The sequence below is a fragment of the Bufo bufo genome, chromosome 6, assembly GCF_905171765.1.
Source record: "Bufo bufo chromosome 6, aBufBuf1.1, whole genome shotgun sequence".
Taxonomy (NCBI): Eukaryota; Metazoa; Chordata; class Amphibia; order Anura; family Bufonidae; genus Bufo; species Bufo bufo.
Window position 1 is genome coordinate 50,246,857 of NC_053394.1, and position 20,779 is coordinate 50,267,635.

At 45.0% G+C, this 20,779-nt stretch overlaps 1 protein-coding gene across 1 annotated transcript in view; it reads left to right on the forward strand.

Moving 5' to 3' along the window:
* The window catches only part of INPP5A (inositol polyphosphate-5-phosphatase A), a 439,951-nt gene that overhangs the window by 350,505 nt on the left and 68,667 nt on the right, over positions 1 to 20,779 (forward strand). The window contains exon 10 of the mRNA XM_040439018.1: positions 17,143 to 17,238. Within this exon, the coding sequence (XP_040294952.1) occupies positions 17,143 to 17,238 (96 nt within the window). The remainder of the gene's footprint in view (positions 1 to 17,142; positions 17,239 to 20,779) is intronic.

Genomic DNA, 20,779 nt, shown 5'->3' on the forward strand with positions numbered 1-20,779 from the left:
TTGTCCCTTATTGGGAGCTGGAGCAGCCATTGTTGAGCTGCCTTCCCAGTGAGCTATAGAATGGGGAGATTTAAAGATGTCAATCAAGCCTTGTAAATTCCTGGCCTCGGACAACCCACGATATGAGGTTACTAGTTTAAACAGGTGCAGTGTAATGATCCGGGGCCAGGTTTACACACTGCATGAGCATAGCACTAAAAAGCCAAAATCAAAGTTTCTCCTTCACTTCCCTTTATTCAGCAGCTTAGCTTAGAAGGCTCCCCGTCCATCCCAGGATGACGCCCCCATGAATATTGACAATTTGTAGCCAGTTCTAATGTTTAATGATGTTTCAGTTGTCGATGAACCACCCAGCTGATCCTATTGTGCCAGTTTATGGCTGCTTATCTTTAATGGCCTGGTCCTTTAAATGTGGAGTGCATCAGGGCGCTGCCGCTTGTCCCCTTTTTTTTTTTTTTTTTTAACTCGTTCTTTTCAGCTTGCTCAGAAATGAAATCCACAGAACATCTGTTAGAGGCAGGAATCGGCCCCGGCTCAGCCCTTTGTTTGCCCGGCTTTTGTTGCCAATTTCATGCTATCAGAGGGGCTGCATGTTTTTCTGCTTTAAGTTGTCAGACAAATAAAAGCTTTGGATACAGGGTCACATTTAGAGGGATGGGCATGAAAAATTGGTAAGAAGTACTTTTAAGGCCACCCAGCTCACTGCCCGGTTAGGACACAGACCGCGGCCTCGCGGGGTCTCATTTCGAGTTCTTTCTAACAGTCGATTGGGATGGTAGGGCTCTGTTCACAACACATTAATGGCCTCTGCTTGACATATCCGCCAGAGGCTTGTGACAGATCAGTTGCGTGACCCCACAAAAAAGATAGAGCATGTCCGATTCTTGCCCGCAATCGCGAACAAGAATAGGCATTTCTATCATAGGGCTGACCATGTGTGGTCCGCAAAATGAGGAACGCACACGGACACTAACCGTGACTTGCGGATCCGCAAAACACTTATGGACGTGTGAATGGACCCTTTTGAAGATGGAAGCTTAAAGGGAGTCTGTTAACAGGAAACCAGGCTCCATGCCTTGTAGGACTAGCTCAGCTGAATGGAATGAAAACTTTTACTTAGTGATCCGCTGCTTCATTCTGGAGAATAAGTACTTTTGCTCCACTTCCTACTTCTGCCAACTCCTTCCTCTGCTTCTTGATTGGCATAGGCAGATTTCTGCATAGTCCTATGTCAGTCAGGTCGTAGAGGGAGCAAGGGTGCACAAAGTAGCTAGGGCCAACCCTTGGTGCACCTAACTGGTCATATGCATATTGATTGAAAGTACTTTTTCTCCAGAATGAAGCAGCAGGATCACTAAGTGAAAGGTATTGTTGCATTTAGCTGAGCTACTCCTACAAGGCAGGATGCCTGGTTCAATAGGTGACACTCTTTAAGGCCCCTTTCACACGGGCGAGAATTCCGTGCGGGTGCAATGCGTGAGGTGAACGCATTGCACCCGCACTGAATCCGGACCTATTCATTTCTATGGGGCTGTGCACAAGAGCAGTGATTTTCACGCATCACTTGTGCGTTGCGTGAAAATCGCAGCAAGCTTTATATTGTGTGTTTTTCACACAACGCAGGCCCCATAGAAGTGAACGGGGCTGCGTGAAAATTGCAAGCATCCGAAAGCAAGTGCGGATGCGGTGCGATTTTTCACGCATGGTTGCTAAGTGACGATCGGAATGGGCACCCGATCTCTATTATTCTCCCTTTATAACATGGTTATAAGGGAAAATAATAGCATTCTTAATACAGAATGCTAAGTAAACTAGTGATGGAGGGGTTAAAAAATAAAAAAACAATTAATAAACTCACCTTAATCCACTTGAACGCTCAGCCTGGCATGTCTTCTTTCTTTTTTGATGAAAAGGACCTGTGGTGACGTCTCTGTGCTCATCACATGGTCCATCACCATGGTGATCGACCATGTGATGAGCGCAGTGACATCATCAAAGGTCCTTTAGCCAGGTCCTGAAGAAAGTAGAAACGAGATCCGCTGCGCGACCAAGTGGATGGGGTGAGTTAAATGTGTTTATTATTTTTAACCCCTCAATGGACATTTTACTAAGCATTCTGTATTAAGAATGCTATTATTATCCCTTATAACCATGTTATAAGGGAAAATAATAAAATCTACAGAACACCGATCCCGAGCCCGAACTTTTGTGAAGAAATCTGGGGGTTCGGGTCTGGGTACCAAACATGCAGATTTTTCTCACCCGCTTGCAAAACACATTAAAACGCTTTGCACTCGCGCTGAAAAATAGTGCATTTTCCCGCAACGCACCGGTATCTTGTCCAGTCCTCACTCGCGACGCCCGTGTGAAAGAAGCCTAAGGGCTCATGAACATGTGAGGCCCATGCCCGTATTGCGGCCCACAATATATGGGTACTGGCCTTGTGCGCTCCATATCATGGAATTGGAAGTGAATGGATCTGCAGTCCGCAAGAAACAGAGTGGAAGCACTACAGCGGTCACACGACTAGTGCCCGTGCATTGCGGTCCGCCACACAGGCCGCACTCGTTCATGTGCCCTAAAGCATAATTACAGCAGAGCCATGTGCACCAAGCCTTATTATAAAAAGACAGGCAATGCATTTCGGCACTCGACAAGTGCCTTCATAAGGCCAAAATACAGAAATGACAAATACATAAAGTTCATATACATAATACAGCAGGAAAAGGAAATGACATCATATAGTGGTGTCAAAGGTCAGGCGACACAAGACAAAAGAGAAAAAAAACTGTTGTGGTAATAGAATGTTCTCATGCTTGGATTTGAAGCCAGCATGGCAAGACGGCAATATAACCAGTGAGCTGCGTCACTTCATGTGGAATTGGAAGAAGGATGGGGGGGATAAAATAAAAAGGAAGTGTCACTTTAATGAGCTAAATATAAACATTATGTTTAGAATATTTAAAAAATTCATCTGACCGTATACACATTTAGAAGGGACCAAGCTTATGTGAGCACAAATAAAGGGATAAGGAGTATCAGTTAGACCTGAACCCTGACCTCAAATCGGCATACCAGTAAAATGCTACATAAAACTGCATAGCAATAAAAAGGAGTATGATCAAATGAATCCGTAATGCTTCTCAAATGCATAATAAAACTTGTGTGAAAATATAACAAAATTTATATAAAAATATACATTACATGTCGTGTTATGTTGGCCGCACTCTGGCCTTAGAGGTTGTGCAGGCAGTATATATTGAGCACCTATCCTCAGGATAAGGGCTCATGCACACGAACGTGCCGTATTTTGCGGTCCGCAAACTGTAGATCCGCAAAACGCGGATACCGCCTGTGTGCCTTCTGCAATTTGCGGAACGGGGAGTCCATTATAGAAGTGCCTATTATTGTCCGCAAAGACTAGAATAGGACATGATCTATAAAAAAAAATTGCGGCCCCTTTGAAGTGAATGGGTCCACATCTGAGCCTCATAAAATGCGGCTCGTATGCAGAACCAAACCACGCTCGTGTGAATGCTCCCCAAGTCATCAATATTTGATCGGCAACACTTCGACACCCGACACCCCTGCTGATCAGCTGTTTAAAGAGGCGGCGTAGTATAAGTACAAGTTCTGGCTCTGTTCAAGTAATTGTGATTACACTGCACTTCCAAGTCGACGGGCAGGCCAGTGAAGAGGAAATAGCGCTCACATGGAGCGCCACCTCCTCTTTAACAGCGGATCGGAGGGTGTGCCGGGTGTCAGACCCCCACCGATCATATGTTGATGACCTATCCTGAGGATAGATCACCCATGTATATCGCCTTCACACCCCCCTTAATTTAGGTGCATCTGTATGAAAAAGGAGGTGCAATATACACATCTGTGGGTGCTGTATTATGGCTCATGGCTTGTACTGCGCTGTAGTGCGGTCTTGCGCAGGAGCCCTGATGTGGGTAGCCAGTTGGCCAGTTACCAGTCTTTGCAGACAAGGCCATTAAAACTCACAAAGTACTAATGACTGTAGGTTGGAAAAACTAATTTACCTGCAATATGCTTTTCACTCGACCTTAGATCTTGATTTTACTTTCTTGTTCATTATCTGACTGACTGGAAAGGTTATATCCCAGTCTTTTATATATATACATACGTGGAGGACGGAGGAGGTAAAGCGTATATTTTGTGCCAAAGCTGAGTCGCAAGTACATTAAACTCTACTCAGTCAGACATTATAGGATTAGCGCACCTTAGACTCTAATCATATCCCCGCCGAGGCTCCTTTTAAAGACTTGCAAGGTGACTTCAGAAAAGTGTTATCTCAGAAGTGTTGCTCCAATTAAACAATTTCAATTTATAGTGTCCCTAAGAGAGAAATGGCGCCCACCATGCCAAGGTCCCGAGGTGGCGCAGCAGAACGTGCGGCGTGGAGGTAGTGTCATTCAGATGAAGAAGAGGATTTTTTTTTTTTTTCCTCCATGTACTTGAATTGGGTTTAGAGGATCAGTCATCCAGCTGCCAAGGAGTCCATTGGACTGATGCATCTGGGTTCTCTGCAGAAGAAACCAGGGCTACTCTTCTGTGATGTCTGCTCCCAACGGAGCAAATTTGCCTCAAAATAGAACGTCTACGTAGTTTTCGGTGTAGAATGCCTTCGAGCACATTTAAAGGGAACCGGTCACATTGTACAAGCAATCCAGCAGGTTAAAGAGCAGAAGGAGCTGAGCCGATTGATATGTAACTTTCTGAGAAAAGATTCAGTAAAGCGTGTATTTTACTCATTTATATCCCTGCTCTTCCTGTGTTTAGGAGTCCAGTTTGTGCCAGAAAAGAAAATCTACCTCGGCTCTATGCCGTACCTCCCAACTTTTTAGATAGAGGGACACTTAAGGTTCATTGTGTAAAAGATACATTTTTCCTGCATATTTATACATTTTATCAGTTTTCTTGGTGCACAATAGCGCAAAAATTGTCTGAATATAGAATTTTTTTAAATCCAAATTGCATCAAATAATGACATAATATACAAGGCAGGGTCTAATATATAGATAGGAACCAAATAAACACTTTCTGGATCAACACTGTACATGTAATAATCCAGTTCTAGCCCTCAGATCAAAAAGAGGGAAAAGAGGGACTTGGGTCAAAAATCAGGACTGTCCCTCCAAAAGAGGGACACCTGGGAGGTCTGCTCCATGCTGATGTAGATATTCACTTTTAGTTTGTGTGTTTACGGCATAAATTATAGTGAAGATGTCTAGAACCCATGTGTTGTGTTCAAGAAGTATCGAGAGTGGCGTAAAAATTGAAAAGTCAAAAATTTTAGCCAAACAAAAGGCCCCTTTGCAGATAAGGCATGTGCCTTCCACAGGAGTCTATGAACACCACCGGAGAGGCCTGGACCGTTTCCTGGCTTTATGTCAAAAGTAGTGTGAACAGCACCCAACAGGTCTACATCATGGCATATTAATGATAAATGGGTTCCTTAACGGTACGTGCACATTCTGCAGGTTCTAGGTATCTTCTTCTACTTTAAATGACAAGGCCACTTCCTTCTGTAGTGTTACTGGATTGCTAGAAACTACGCAAACAATATCCACCTAGTTTGTTTTGCAATTCGCATCGTCCGTGAGGAAGGGGTTTGCCAGCCATTTGCCCACAGAGCAGATATACAGCTAAATAGAGATGCAGAATTTACTTCTCAGTGCATTAAACAAGAAATGGCCCCTGTATGTTAAACAGTCCTGGGGACATCTGCCATGTTTGGTTTTAATCTGCTGACTTAAAAAATAAATAAAAAAAAGGCAGGATTAAACCTTGCCTTTACCCCTCCTTTGTACTTCAGTCAGAAAAGTGACAGCGCTGCACCGCAACAAAGGTCTTCCTTCTTCCACCCAGTGTAGCATGTGGCGGATCACCCCCCGAATCCAGAACCGCTTCCATCAGGAAGACAATGCAGCATCTGGTCGGCTTTTTCATGCGGCCAAGATATTTTCTTGTCTGCACTCTACCTCGGACTGTCCGCCTGGCCTCCCTGGGTGCTATTTTTTTTATTTATTTTTGGCCGGTTGCACCCAACCCAGTGGCAAGAGGTCAAGAGGCCAAAGTGATGAATTTTTATGTCCCTGTTCCTTGTGTTTCTGCTCAGTGACAATTTTTTGCGCGCTGGGCTGCCTCTGAAAAGAAGCTACTGAGAGCAATTTGTCCTCCCGGGCAGGAAGAATAGGAAGGCAGATGAGTTAAAAAAGCATGTATGAGCACACAAATGTCATCCTATGGTAAAACAGAATGCTGCTGTCAGCCATCACTCCGGGAGGTGTGCGGCCATTTGTGGCCCATCCCTTCAAATGACAAATGAATTTAACAGCAAGAAATTAACAGGGAGCATGGGGTGCGGAGGGCTCTGGACCGTGTCACAGATGTTAATGGGAGGCAGCCATTGTTTTAACCATTCATGTCCTGGTTAAAAAGTCATTAATGCAAATGCACAGAAGGACTCGTCATCACTGAGCCATTGATACAATGATTGGTCTCCTCATGCTATCTGTAACCGTGTCTGTGGTGTTAGGGTAGAATTGGCACAGATAGGCATTCTAGGAGTCCGGCTATACTGCGGTGTTGCGTTGGAGTAATCTCTGTAATATAACACTGGAAACCATAACGTAACTTATATTAAAGGGACACTGTCAGCATGTTTGAACCCTTGACATTATATAGGTGATGAGGGGGGCAGCATAAGTTTATCTGGGGGGTGATGGTCATGGTTGCATGACCCAGGAACCCAAGTTTAAATCCTCAAGGTATGGTGGTCACAAGTGCCGTGGAGGTTAACCCTTTTATCGCACACTCCTGCTCTGAGTGATGGCTGCAGCGTCCAATCACTAACCCCTCCCAGACAAGAGTGGGGATCGGTTAGTGCAGAGCTGAGGGCACTGAACATGAAGGAACCGCCTTCATGGCACTTGAAATTGTGGCACCAGGGAGGATTGAAAGCCTGATGTATGACCATCCACCCAGCTATGTCAGAATTGCTCCCCCTTTTACCTTTAGGTCTTATGCACACGACCATTTGTATTTGACGGTCCGCAAACTGCTGAGCCACAAGATACCGATACCGGCCGTGTACATGCCGCATAGAACTGCCTATTCTTGTCGGCAAAAATAGAACCTTCTGTAATTTGCAGAACGGCCACACGCAAAAAATGCAGAATATGGTCATGTGCATGAGGCCTTAAGATCTGTTCGCACAGTGGATTTTGCAACCTATTCCATGGCAGAAACCTGCACAGTTTGTCGCGGTTCTTCACTCTGAATACTGCAAACCCGCTCGCATTGAAAGAAGCTAAACCGCAACTGAGCACCCACTGCAGCTTCCAGTGGTGTCCATCCGGACACGGTGCCATGAAAAGATATGTCCTTTCTTGTTGCGGCTTTAAACTACCAGCCTCCCATTGAAAACAATGGGAGACGTACACCACGCAGCCCAGAATTTTGGCGCAGAGTCCACACCAAAATTGCAGCAGCAAAATCTGTCTTGTAAACATACCCTTAGGCCCCTTGCAGACGAGCGTGAGCGGATTAGGTCCGTATGTGTTCAGTGAAAAATGTGCGATTTCGCAAGCAAGGTCATTCAGTTTTGTCAATGATCGCGTTCAGTTTTTATCGCGCGGGTACAATGCAATTAAATGCGTTTTGCACACACGTGATAAAAAAAAGAAGGTATACAAACAACATCTCTTAGCAATCATCTGTGAAAAAACGCATCGCATCCGCACTTGCTTGCGAATGCGATTTTCACGCAGCCCCATTCACTTCTATGGGGCCAGCGTTGCATGAAAAACGCAGAATATAGGACATGCTGTGATTTTCACGCAACGCACAAGTGATGCGTGAAAACCAACGCTCATGTACACAGCCCCATTTAAATGAATGGGTCCGGATTCCGTGCAGGCGCAATGCATTCGCATGAATACTCGCTCGTGTGAAAGGGGCCTTATGCCTTATTCAGTGTTTGGTCAGTGATTTTGAGCCAAACCCAGGTGCGGCTTCAAACGCAGAACAAGTGCAGATCTTTCCCTTAGGGCTCATGCAGACCATCGCTGCTGTTTAGCGGTCTGTAAATTGCGTATCCGCAAAACACAGATACCGGCCGTGTTCATTCCACATTTTGCGGAACAAAACAGCTGGCCTCTAATAGAACAGTCCTGTCCGTAATGCGGACAATAATAGGATATGTTTTATTTTTTTGTGGACGTACGAACGCGAATGCACACTGAGTCATTTCAGTTTTTTTGCGGCCCCATTGAAGTGAATGGTTCCGCATACGGGCCGCAAAAAGAAAAAAAAAACTGACCAAAAAAATACGTTCATGTGCATGAGCCCTTATACCTGATCTCTGTGTAGTCTCCAATGTTGGTTTTGGCTCACAATCACCGATGGAAATCACTGACCAAAACAGTCACGTGTGAATGAGGCTTTAGGCCTCAGTCATATTTCCATGTCAGTTTTATGTCCGTGAAAAAAATCAGTCCGTGTTACATCCATCAAGATGTCCTAGAAGGATCCATGTTTGCTCCTTGTGTCCGTTTTTACCCTCCGTGTGTCATCCATATCCCACGGACACTGCTCAGCTGAAACTGAATTTCAAAAGCATCTCCTATCAGTGGAGAGCGGCCCCAGTACGGCATTCGTGGAGCCTCGTCCTCCATGTACCGGGTGCATGCTTGTAATGCATGGCTCGTACTACTTATTTTGCTTCTTTGGATACAGCGGAAAGCTTTACTGTATTTCTTTCTGGGGAAACGAAACGTAATTTCTTTGTTAATAAGATGCTTTTCAGTCTTTTTTTTTATTTTTTTTATACACCAGCCTGACCAACCAGAACATGGTGATGCCCAGTCTCCATTGTAGCATGTAACATTTTATGAATTACCTAAATGTATCTTAAAATTTTGTCCCTGAATTTAGCAAAACAAAACCAATCTTGTTTGATGGATCATCGTGGCTAAACCAGTGACTGGTGCGACCACAGGAAAAGGCCTGCGCAGTATGTGACCTCTCCTGCGCAGTATGTGACCTCTCCTGTCCTCCCCGCCCGCTCCTCAGTCTGAGAAGCATTGTTCCATTCCTCCTTCAAAAATAATGGCAGACAGATCTAACATTTTATTTTATGCACTTATATAGCGCTGGCCTATTCCGCAGCTCTTTTCAGCCTTTAGCATCAAGCTGTCCCCAATGGGGCTCACAATCTAAGGTCGCTATCAGGATGTCTTTTGGAGTGTGGGAGGAAACCAGAGTACCTGGAGGAAACCCGCATAAACACAGGGAGAACATACAAACTCCATGCAGATGTTGTCCTTGCTCGGATTCGAACCCAGGACCCCAGCGCTGCAAGGTATCAATTTCCTTAAGCAAAGACCAGGAGTGGATTCCTTAATAATTTCTCTCCTTTTATGATCCACTTCTGAATTTGGCTCGAAAACTGCATTAAAAAACGTGCACGTGTAGCCGCACCCTCACAGCAAACAGCAGGGCCAAATAAAACGTCATCAGGCTCCCTGCAGGATGCGCTACTGGATACTCCTATCAAATTCACAGATGCATATATGATTCTGATCAATGCAAATCCAGCTGCTGCTTAAAGGGGGTATGCCAAAGATACTCTCCCGCCCAATCTGGCGATGCGCGGTCGTCCGACCCCAGCAAGTGTCCTGCATGGGTCCTGTCCTGATGAAGGGGGCCTGTGCACAATACTCACTGGCTGTCAGATGGTTTCCTCGCCGGCTGCGAGACCCACATGTTGTCTCTTCTTTTCAGAAATGGCACCAATCTTGACCGTAGGCTGTGTCTGGTATTACATCTCAGCCTTATTTAAAGGGATTGTGTCATCTTAAGCATTGGTGGCATACCGCTGGGATATGCCACCTATGTCTGATCGCTGTGTGTGTCCCACAGGTGGGACCCGCAGCTATCTCTCAAACAGAGCCCGCAAAATGAAGGAAAGAGGATGAGTGACTGCCCTCCAATTATTTCTATGGGGGGTGCCAAAAATAGCCGAGCGGAATGTTCGGCTATTTTCGGATGTCCCATAGAAATGACTAGGAAGTGCACCGCGGCTACCGCTCCATTCAGTTCTATGGGGCTGACGGAAATAACCAAGCCAGCGCTCTGCTATTTTCGGGACTCCCTTGGAAATGAATGGAGGTTGGCTGCACGTGTGCGGCCCGCTTTCCTTCTCTTTGCGGGCTCCGTTCTAGAGTAGGTGCAGGTAATGGGACATTGGTGGCATATTGCTAGGATTGAGATGACACAACCCCTTTAAGTGAATATGGCCAAACTGCAATACCAGACACAGCCTACAGCCAAGGGTGGCAGTGTTTCTAGAGAAAAACAAAAAAGCTGATCCTTTTATCTGATCCTAAACTGACTACTTAAATATAGAAGTTAGTATTTTTTCGCAATCCTAACTGTGCATTAGTCAAGTGAACAGATGAATCCGCTATGATATGGAGATCATGAAGTAGTCTCCAGTCAATGTCGCGCATGGCACAGGAGCCGGAAAAAGAGAAATTCAGGTTTTGATATTCATACTTGATTATTTGCTCTGGCACAGCCACCCGACTGAAAGTAACGATCCTGCAAAGCGTCGGGTGCGGTGGCTCATATGTCGCTGGGAATAACCTCGCCCATAAAGGGTTATTTGACATCTGTACTGGAAATTCTGCGTTTGCTTTGCCGTTTGGACCTTGTGGCGCGTGGCCGCAGATGAATGCATCTCTATGCCCAGCCGTCCAGATGAGCAACTGTTCTCTGTGTCTGCTCCGTCTATTTGCCTCCATTCAGTGATGTCTGGTGTGAGAAATGATTGTGCAATCTGTTTGATTAGGAAACCAAATCGCCTGGCAGAAAGCAAGATGGAGAAATAAAGGACGATGATTATCTCGTACACTTTATTAAAAAAATGTTAACACTTTCGGGCACTTTTTTGAGCATTTTCCTCAATGTCCACCAACTAGATTCTTGTATTTTCTCTCTTTGAGATCTGCGGATTATAATTGATCTCCGGGGTTGAACTGGCCCACCACTGTGGCATGGGATCCTTTGCTGGCTATAGGGGTGGGTTTCACAAATAGGGAGGACATTATTAAGACCTATCAGTTCTGTGCTGCAGGGAGATTGTGCCTAATTCATTAGAAGGAGCAGCTTCTTAAAGGGATTTTTCGGAGTTCATATATTGATGATCTCCGTATCAATATCTGATCAGTGTTGGCACATCCACCAATTAACTTTTTGAAGAGGACAAGGTTCTCCCGTGAGCTGCGGCGCCTCTTTCTAGGCCACTGATGTCACGTTCATTGGCACATGCCTGTGTGCTATTTAGGTGAATGGGCCTGGGCTGTAATACCAAGCACAGCCACTATGCAATGTATGGCGCTGTGCTTGGTTAGGCTACTTTCACACTGCCGTTTCTGGGTCCGCCTGTGAGATCCGTTTCAGGGCTCTCACAAGCGGCCCAAAACGGATCAGTTCAGCCCCAATGCATTCTGAATGGATAAGGATCCGCTCAGAATGCATCAGTTTGCCTCCGTTCAGCCTCCATTCCGCTCTGGAGGCGGACACCAAAACGCAGCTTGCAGCCTTAGCTGTGAGAAGGCCGCACACATGCCAGCAGTCTCAAACAGCTGATTAGCAGGTGTGCCCGGTGTCGGACCCCCCACAGATTTTGATATTCCCTGCAAGAGGATAGGTCATCAGTATAGGAGTCCCCAAAAATCTATTTATTAAATTGGGCCCATCCCTGGTCCAAAAAATAAAATCGACCCCAACTATGAGCTATTGTAGACTGACCTACAATTTAGGCTAGTTTCTGGTGTCCGTTATTGTAAGGCCTCATTCACACGACCATATCTTCAGTTCGCATCCTATCCGCATTTTTTTGATCGCACATAGACATATTTTATTTTTATGGGGCCGGAAAAAATGCCGACAGAAAACGGATGTCACCTGTGTGTTGTCTGCGTCCGTATGGCCGTGCCGCAAATTGTAGCGCATGTTCTATTCTCGTCCGTTTTGCAGAAAAGAATAGACATTTTAACAATGGGGCCACAAAAAGTCTGGTTTGCACATGGCCTTTATCAACACACTTTTAGGAAAAGTGGTGATTGCCATGTAAAACCCCAAAAAGGTTGCAAAATTTTCTTTACAGAGCGCTTGTGCAAAAATCCTTTGACTTTGGGTCCTTTCAGACGACCGTAAGGGCTCTGTGCCAGCAAATGCTCGGAAGTGCTTTTGGGTCCGTGCCTCCGCACCACAAAAGATAGGACATGGCCTATCTTTTGCCATATCTTGCAGACTGTGGACCCATTCAAGTCAATAGGTCCACATGCCCAAAGGGAGTGCACACAGCTGCTGTCCGTGCATTGCGGACCGGAGCACTTGCGTTCATCTGAATGGACCCTTTCTGGGACTACTTTACTGGTGCACAAGATTTGATCATTTTACCTCTTGAAGGTCTGCATTTCTGCTACGGATTCTTCCAGTGAAAAACCTCCCATAAGGAGATGGTGAGAAGTGATTTTTTTTGTGGTTGTAACCAGAAGAAGCAAAAAAATCAGTAAAATATTTTTTACTGCTGTAGGCAATAATCAATTTGCCTTGTTACTAGCAATAGACCAATAAAATCAACTATTGATGATCATTTCGGTGAACACAATCAAGCAATCCTCCTTTGCCGACTGCCAAAAACAGGCTCCAGTACAGGAACGTTTTAGTACTTTTTATGTTGTCTAGATCTGATCCATTTTTAGATTTTCTTCTTCGAAGACTTTTTTTTTTTTTTTCCTTCTGCCCATAGATTCTATTTCCCATTCATTATATACGGTAGACAGTAACCAGTTTGGCATACATACTCATTTTGTTTTGTGAAGCACACACATACACCGGGACCACTTTTTCATATGAGGCGAAATACCCGGTCAGTAATATGTTTTTGGATTGTGGCAGGAAACTTTGTACTAGAAAGTCCCTTATACCCCTCTCTCTGGGTGGCTACAATATGGGTGTCATGGAGCTTGTCCAGCAATGTAGGAGTTAACCCCCTGCATCCTCAAGCATCTGTTTTATATACATTAGCCCTTTCATCTTTCATTGCATAGGCAATCCTTTTTTTTTTCTCCAGACTCCTTAGGATCTCAATTGTGTGATTAATTTGAGAGCAGTGCAGAAGTCTGTGATCTCATTACAGGACTCTTTGATAAGATTTGGGTTTTTAAGTTCTCAAGTGTTGCTTCTTCAAGCTTTGTGCATTTCCGTTGCCCCCTGGTTGCTGCTAATTCCTTTATTCAATTATCCGTACTGCTAATAGTGACCAGTCTTGAAGTCATGGCTGGTGAAGGGTCGTATAGCTCAGAACTACAGTTAAGATGGCAGAGAGTTGTAAAAAAAATGTGGAAAAATATGAGCAGAGTCTCAATATCTTCTTCACATTGTGACATTTTATTCTTGAAATAAGCTTGGAAGCACTTTATAAAATACAGTGCTTATAGGGGTTTCCAGGATTTTACTATTGATGGACCATCTTCAGGATCAGCCAACAGTAACTGGTCGTCGCTCTGTCCACCACGCAGTGGATTGAGCTCTGGCATCGGGGCAACTGCAGAGCAGCTGAACAGTGGGGGTGTGGAGTGTCAGACCAATAATGATCAGATATTGATGGCCTATCCTGAGGGTAGGCCATCAATAGTAAAATCCTATCCCACCCCTTTAAAGATACTAAGCATAAATGAATAGGTCAATATAGCTCAACAAGTCTTGGCCAACAGTCTTCCACCACTGCTAAACATTCAGACCAGCCTTTAGAATCTTCCAGTTATAGAGGTCATCCCATTTGGACAACTTTTAAAAATAGGGACCCACAAGTTCAGCATCTGAGACCCTCAGCGATTAGCTTGGGGGTGTGTGGTATTACATGGACTCTATTAAAGTTAATGGGTGACCAGGTAATACATGTTTGTACCTGGCTCTCCAGAGGGTTTGCCCCAGTGCTCCTCTCTGGTGAGTTGCTGTGCCCATCTTCTCTACTTTATCTCATCCCTCTTGTGGTTAGTGGTGTCTGGGACATAGACTTTCTCTTCTTGGCTCTCCCACTAGAGCCTAGAAGACCCTCAGGTTCTCAGCACTCAACTTCTGCCGGTTCATTATGGCATTTGTGAAGGGGGGGTCTTAGCACTCTGATCTCCGCTGCTCACAAAACTGGCATATAAGGGTTGTCCTAATGGAATGCATTGGCTGTAGGTCTTCTACTGTGCTCCATGTTCTAATACATCTTCACCAGGTACTTTGTTACCAAGCGCCCATTTTATACTATATCATCTGCGTCCTCGCTGCACAATGGCTGAGTTAACTCTACCAACACCTGCTCTGATGCCAAGCTTTTCTTTCCAGATTTTGAGAACGTCTGTATATTTATACTTTGCTAATTAGTTCTTGTCGTGGTTTCTTCTATCCATTACCTTGGAACCTATCGATACCTAAAAGAATATTAAACTTCGGACTGAGACAATTGCCGCTTATTCCATAGGGAATTTCCACATTTCATTCAGCTGCTTGACCACAGTGATATTATATTATCTGATAAATACTTGAAACCAGACCCTTAGGATAAGGGGGCGATCAGGCTCTTGAAAATGTTCTGCTCGGTTGCCCGCGACTGTAGCCGTTCAAAAGAAGAATGCCCCAATTGCATCTGAAATGACCCTCAGTATAACTGGAGGGATTTCACGTCATTTTGCTAATTTTTTTTTCTTCTGTGTGGTCAGGGATAAAGGCCATGCGTGTAGTTCTCAGTCTCTCTTCTACTTTGTAAAAGTTTTATTTTTTTTTATTTTTTTTGTCAGAGGTCCAAAAGATAAAGCAGTGGAAAGGGAAATGCCTTCTAAAATACATGGTTTTAAGGGGCAGAAATCATGAATTTCTTGAATTGCCACCGCTCTCTGATGGCTACAATGACTGTGAGACACTGGCTGGAGCTCTCCCTTGTGTTTTGGGAGGCCTTTTTTTTTTGGCCCTTTCACTCTGCAAAGCTGCTTAAGCGCACTTAAGCGCATTAGCATGTGGATGCTAGGGGAGCATATTGACCCTCATTTGGAAAGTTTAAATGAGTGAAAGATGGAGCGATTTGTTAGGGGTTTACAAACCAGCTTTAGAAAGCGTCCGGTTTGCCCCTCGGGCTTGTCCTAATGCTTGTTCTAATCTTGTGTGCTGTTTAAAGGCGACCAGACTGATTTGTGACACATAAGTCCAAAGGCCTTCTTTTTTTGGGGGGCTTGACCCGATTTAGCTAATCTGTGCTTTGAATTTCAATGCCGTGGTATCAGAGAAGAACGCCCTTGGGAACCTCTGACTTGTGAATCCCACCATTTGAAAGTGCAGGCGGGCACAGATGGCTTAAAAGAAAAATGGGCATTGCAAAAAAATTTACGCCGATTTTGTTTATGGAAAGAGAGGGCTGTGAAAGAAACCTGCGGCATACCACCAGCCGGTGCCCTCAGGGCGTTCGTCGTATTGTTCGCACTATATAATCCAGTCATTTGTTAACAAAGGTAATAAATTCAGCAAAACATTTTAATCACAAGTTAATAAAATGCTGTTAATACCACAATTAAACAGTTTTATCTTTGGAGCCGAGCAAAATGCCCTGAAAGGTAGATATCTATATGTGTGTGAAAAACCCATTCCTCCCATTTTTTATTTGGAAGGCAAAGTAGACCCTGCATAGAAGCATATGGTTTTGTCTTATTGGTGCGCAGCACCGCAGCATCTAGATCAGCCATGGGGGAAAAAGTAACTGCACCCTTAAATAATAACTGAAATTTCTGCCATAAAGCATGATTAACCAATCGAATAAATTTAGCAACATTTCTAAAATTGACAAAGTTATGGTGTCATGGGCCGCTGTCTGGGTTTAAAGGGGTCCTCTCACTTCAGTAAGTTGCATTTATCATGTAGAGAAAGTTAATACAAGGCACTTACTAATGTATTGTGATTGTCCATATTGCTTCCTTTGCTGGCTGGATTCATTTTTCCCTCACATTATACACTGCTCGTTTCCATGGTTACAGACCACCCTGCAATCCATCAGTGGAGGTCATGCTTGCACACTATATGAAAAAGCATCAGCCTTTCTGGTGGCCGGGACCATGGGAGCGCACATAGGCTGGTGCAAGCCCGACCACCACTGATTGATTGCAGGGTGGTCTGTATCAATGGAAACGAGCAGTGTATAATGTGATGGAAAAATGAATCCAGCCAGCAAAGGAAGTAATATGGACAATCACAATACATTAGTAAGTGGCTTGTATTAACTTTCTCTACACGATGAATGCCACTTACTGAAGTGAGAGGACCCCTTTAATGACTCCTCAGCTATTCAGATGTGCATATGCTTTTGCTGTGGCTAATGCCATGATAAGGTTTAGGCTTCTTTCACACTTGCGTTGTTAATTCTGGTTTTGAGAATCCAGCAGAGGATTTAAAAAAATACTGATCCGTCACAATTGACTTACATTGTTTTCATTGCCAGATCCGTGTTTTTTTTTTCTGTTTTTATGACCAGACGCAAAACCGCAGTTTGCAGTGGTTTTGTGTCCCGTCACAAAACAGAGTTTTGATGGAACGGATCTCTTGCCATTCAGAATGCACGAGGACTAAACGGAAACGTCTTTTTCCAGCATTGAGATGCTCTGCAGGATCTCGATACTGGAAAACAACAACGCAAGTGTGAAAGTAGAATTAACTGAAAAGAATATGTGAAATTCTAATTCTAAATTCTACAAATAAAAATGTAATAATTCATATGAATGTATAAATAACTAACATTATATAGATTGATGTCATATTAAATTATATTCTTTTTATATAAAATTATATAAATAAATTATAATTATTAATTGTTCTAATAGGAAGCCTTTCGTTTGAATTAAGGTGGCGTTTACTTTTCCACAAGGGTGATATGGGTGCTGGATAAATTTGCGCTTGGAATAAATATAATAATAATTGTAGACACTGGAATGTGTTGTAGTCTGGATTGTTACCGTACTTTTATGCAGTATTATGCCATTCGCTAAAGCAACTTTTTTTCTTTTTCAGACACTTTGTGCAAAAACTACAATGCAAACTGTTCATGCGACAGACAGCAACACGGTAGACAAATTGATATTCCGGGAATCGGAAAATGATCGCAAGGTATGTACTGGTCATGTTGAAAATCAGAGGTGTGTGATAGTGGAACACTACCTGAAAATGTTCACATACTGTATAAGGCTACTTTCACACTCGCGTCTTGTGCGGATCCGTCGTGGACGGATCAGTTCAGATAATACAACAGTCTGCATCCGTTCTGAACAGATCCATTTGTATTATCTTTAACATAACCCAGACGGATCAGTCTTGAACACCATTGAAAGTCAATGGAGGATGAATCTGTTTTCTATTTGTGCCAGATCGTGTCGGTGAAAACGCATCCGTCCCCATTGACTTGCATTGTGTGTCAGGACGGATCCGTTTGGCTCAGTTTTATCAGACGGACAACAAAACTCTGCAAGCAGAGAGGAATGGAGACGGAACGGAGGCAAACTGATGCATTCTGAGCGGATCCTTTCCCATTCAGAATGCATTAGATTGCAAACTGATCCGTTTTAGACCGCTTGTGAGAGCCCTGAACGGATCTCACAAATGGAAAGCCAAAACGCGAATGTGAAAGTAGACTAACTCACAAGTTCAGTTTTTTTGCAGTTTTCTGTTATGTACTAAAATAGTAAATTACAAACCAATGAGTTTTGAGGTTCACATTTTCCAGCTATCTGTGTTGCATCTGCCATGGAAAACACAGGATTATGAAGCATTTATTCTGTCTTAGGCTGGGTTCACACTTGAGCGTTTTACAGCGCGTTCAAACGCGCTGTAAAACGCTCAACACATGAAAACCAATGCTTCCCTATGGCCCTGGTTCTCACTTGAGCGTTTTACAGCGCTGAAAAACGCGCTGTAAAACGCCCTACGCTCAAACAAGTACTTGAGCTTCTTTGGGGCGTTTTGACGCGCGTTTGTGGCCATAGGACATTGCAGTCAATCACACAAACGCGCGTTTACTATTGCAAAAAACGCGCGTCAAAAACGCGCATATCAAAGACGCTCAGGTCTGAACCCAGCCTTAGACTTCTATGGGGAAAGCCTCGGTCGCATTAAAACCACAGATAATTATAATGCAGTTTTATGTGGTGATCCTGTGTCTTAGGCCTCATGCACACGAACGTTTTTTTTCACGGTCCGCAAAAACAGGGTCCGTAGGTCCGTGATCCGTGACCGTTTTTTCGTCCGTGGGTCTTCCTTGATTTTTGGCGGATCCACGGACATGAAAAAAAAGTCATTTTGGTGTCCGCCTGGCCGTGCGGAGCCAAACGGATCCGTCCTGAATTACAATGCAAGTCAATGGGGACGGATCCGTTTGACGTTGACACAATATGGTGCCATTTCAAACGGATCCGTCCCCATTGACTTTCAATGTAAAGTCCGGAGTCCCTTTTATACCATCAGATCGGAGTTTTCTCCAATCCGATGGTATATTTTAACTTGAAGCGTCCCCATCACCATGGGAACGCCTCTATGTTAGAATATACTGTCGGATATGAGTTAGATCGTGAAACCTCATTTCCGACAGTATATTCTAACACAGAGGCGTTCCCATGGTGATGGGGACGCTTCTAGTTAGAATATACTACAAACTGTGTACCTGACTGCCCCCTGCTGCCTAGCAGCATCCGATCTCTTACAGGGGGCCGTGATCAGCACAATTAACCCCTCAGGTGCCGCACCTGAAGGGGTTAATTGTACTATCATATCCCCCTGTAAGAGATCAGGGCTGCCAGGCAGCAGGGGGCAGACCCCCCCCCCCCCCCCCCCTCCCCAGTTTGAATATCATTGGTGGAAAGTGCGGCCCCCCCCCCCTTCCTCCATTGTAATAAATCGTTGGTGGCACAGTGTGCGCCCCCCCCTTCCTCCCTCTATTGTAATAATTCGTTGGTGGCACAGTGTGCCCCCCCCCCCCCTCCCCCCCCCTTCCTCCCTCTATTGTAATAATTCGTTGGTGGCACAGTGTGCGCCCCCCCCCCCTTCCTCCCTCTATTGTAATAAATCGTTGGTGCAAATCATTGGCCCCCTCCCTCTATAGCATTTTCAACATTGGTGGCCAGTGTGCGGCCTCCCATCTTGCGCCCCCCCCCCCCCCCCCCCGATCATTGGTGGCAGCGGGTTACTAGCAATAGTACAAGATTCATACTTACCTGGGAGCTGTGATGTTCGTGTCCGGCCGGGAGCTCCTCCTACTGGTAAGTGACGGTTCATTTAGCAATGCGCCGCACAGACCTGTCACTGTCACTTACCAGTAGGTGGAGCTCCCGGCCGGACACGAACATCGCAGCAGCAGGTAAGTATTAATCTTCTACTATTGTACTATTGCTAAGTAACCATGGCAACGAGGACTGTAGTAGCGTCCTGGTTGCCATGGTTACCGATCGGAGCCCCAGCGAATAAACTGGGACTCCGATCGGAACTCCGCTGCCACCAATGATGATGGGGGGGAGGGGGGGGGGAGATGGGAGGCTGCACACTGGCCACCAACGTTGTTAATGCTACAGAGGGGGGGGGGGGGCAATGGGGGGCGCACACTGTGCCACCAACGATTTATTACAATAGAGGGAGGAAGGGGGGGGGGGGCGCACACTGTGCCACCAACGAATTATTACAATAGAGGGAGGGGGGGGGGCCGCACTGGCCACCAATGATATTCAAACTGGGGAGGGGGGGGAGGGTCTGCCCCCTGCTGCCTGGCAGCCCTGATCTCTTACAGGGGGATATGATAGTACAATTAACCCTTTCAGGTGCCGCACCTGAAGGGGTTAATTGTGCTGATCACGGCCCCCTGTAAGAGATCGGGTGCTGCCAGGCAGCAGGGGGCAGTCTTGTACACAGTTTGTAGTGTATTCTAACTAGAAGCGTCCCCATCACCATGGGAACGCTTCTGTGTTAGAATATACTGTCGGTTCTGAGTTTTCACGAAGTGAAAACTCAGCTTTGAAAAAGCTTTTATGCAGACGGATCTTCGGATCCGTCTGTATAAAAACTAAACTACGGCCACGGATCACGGACACGGATGCCAATCTTGTGTGCATCCGTGTTCTTTCACGGACCCATTGACTTGAATGGGTCCGTGAACCGTTGGCCGTGAAAAAAATAGGACAGGTCATATTTTTTTCACGGCCAGGAAACACGGATCACGGATGCGGCTGCAAAACGGTGCATTTTCCGATTTTTCCACGGACCCATTGAAAGTCAATGGGTCCGCGAAAAAAAACGGAAAACGGCACAACGGCCACGGGTGCACACAACGGTCGTGTGCATGAGGCCTTAAGAGGAAGGAAATGTGTAGAAAATGCATCATAACCGCATAAAATTTTTATGCGATTTCTGAAATCCGTAAAAAACGCATTGCACTTTTAGCATATGATTTAATCGGTGCTACACACTGCAAAGATTTTGGGTGTAATTTACGATTTTCTGGTGTAAGAAATCTTAAAGGGGTACTTTCCAGAACTTTGGATATTGATTTCTCTTGTTCAGGATACGTCATCAGTGCGTTTTTCGGTGGGGATCCGACACCTGACCCCCTCACCAATCAGCTGTTTCCAGCATACTGCAGCTCAGCTCCAATTCATCTGAAATGGAGGTG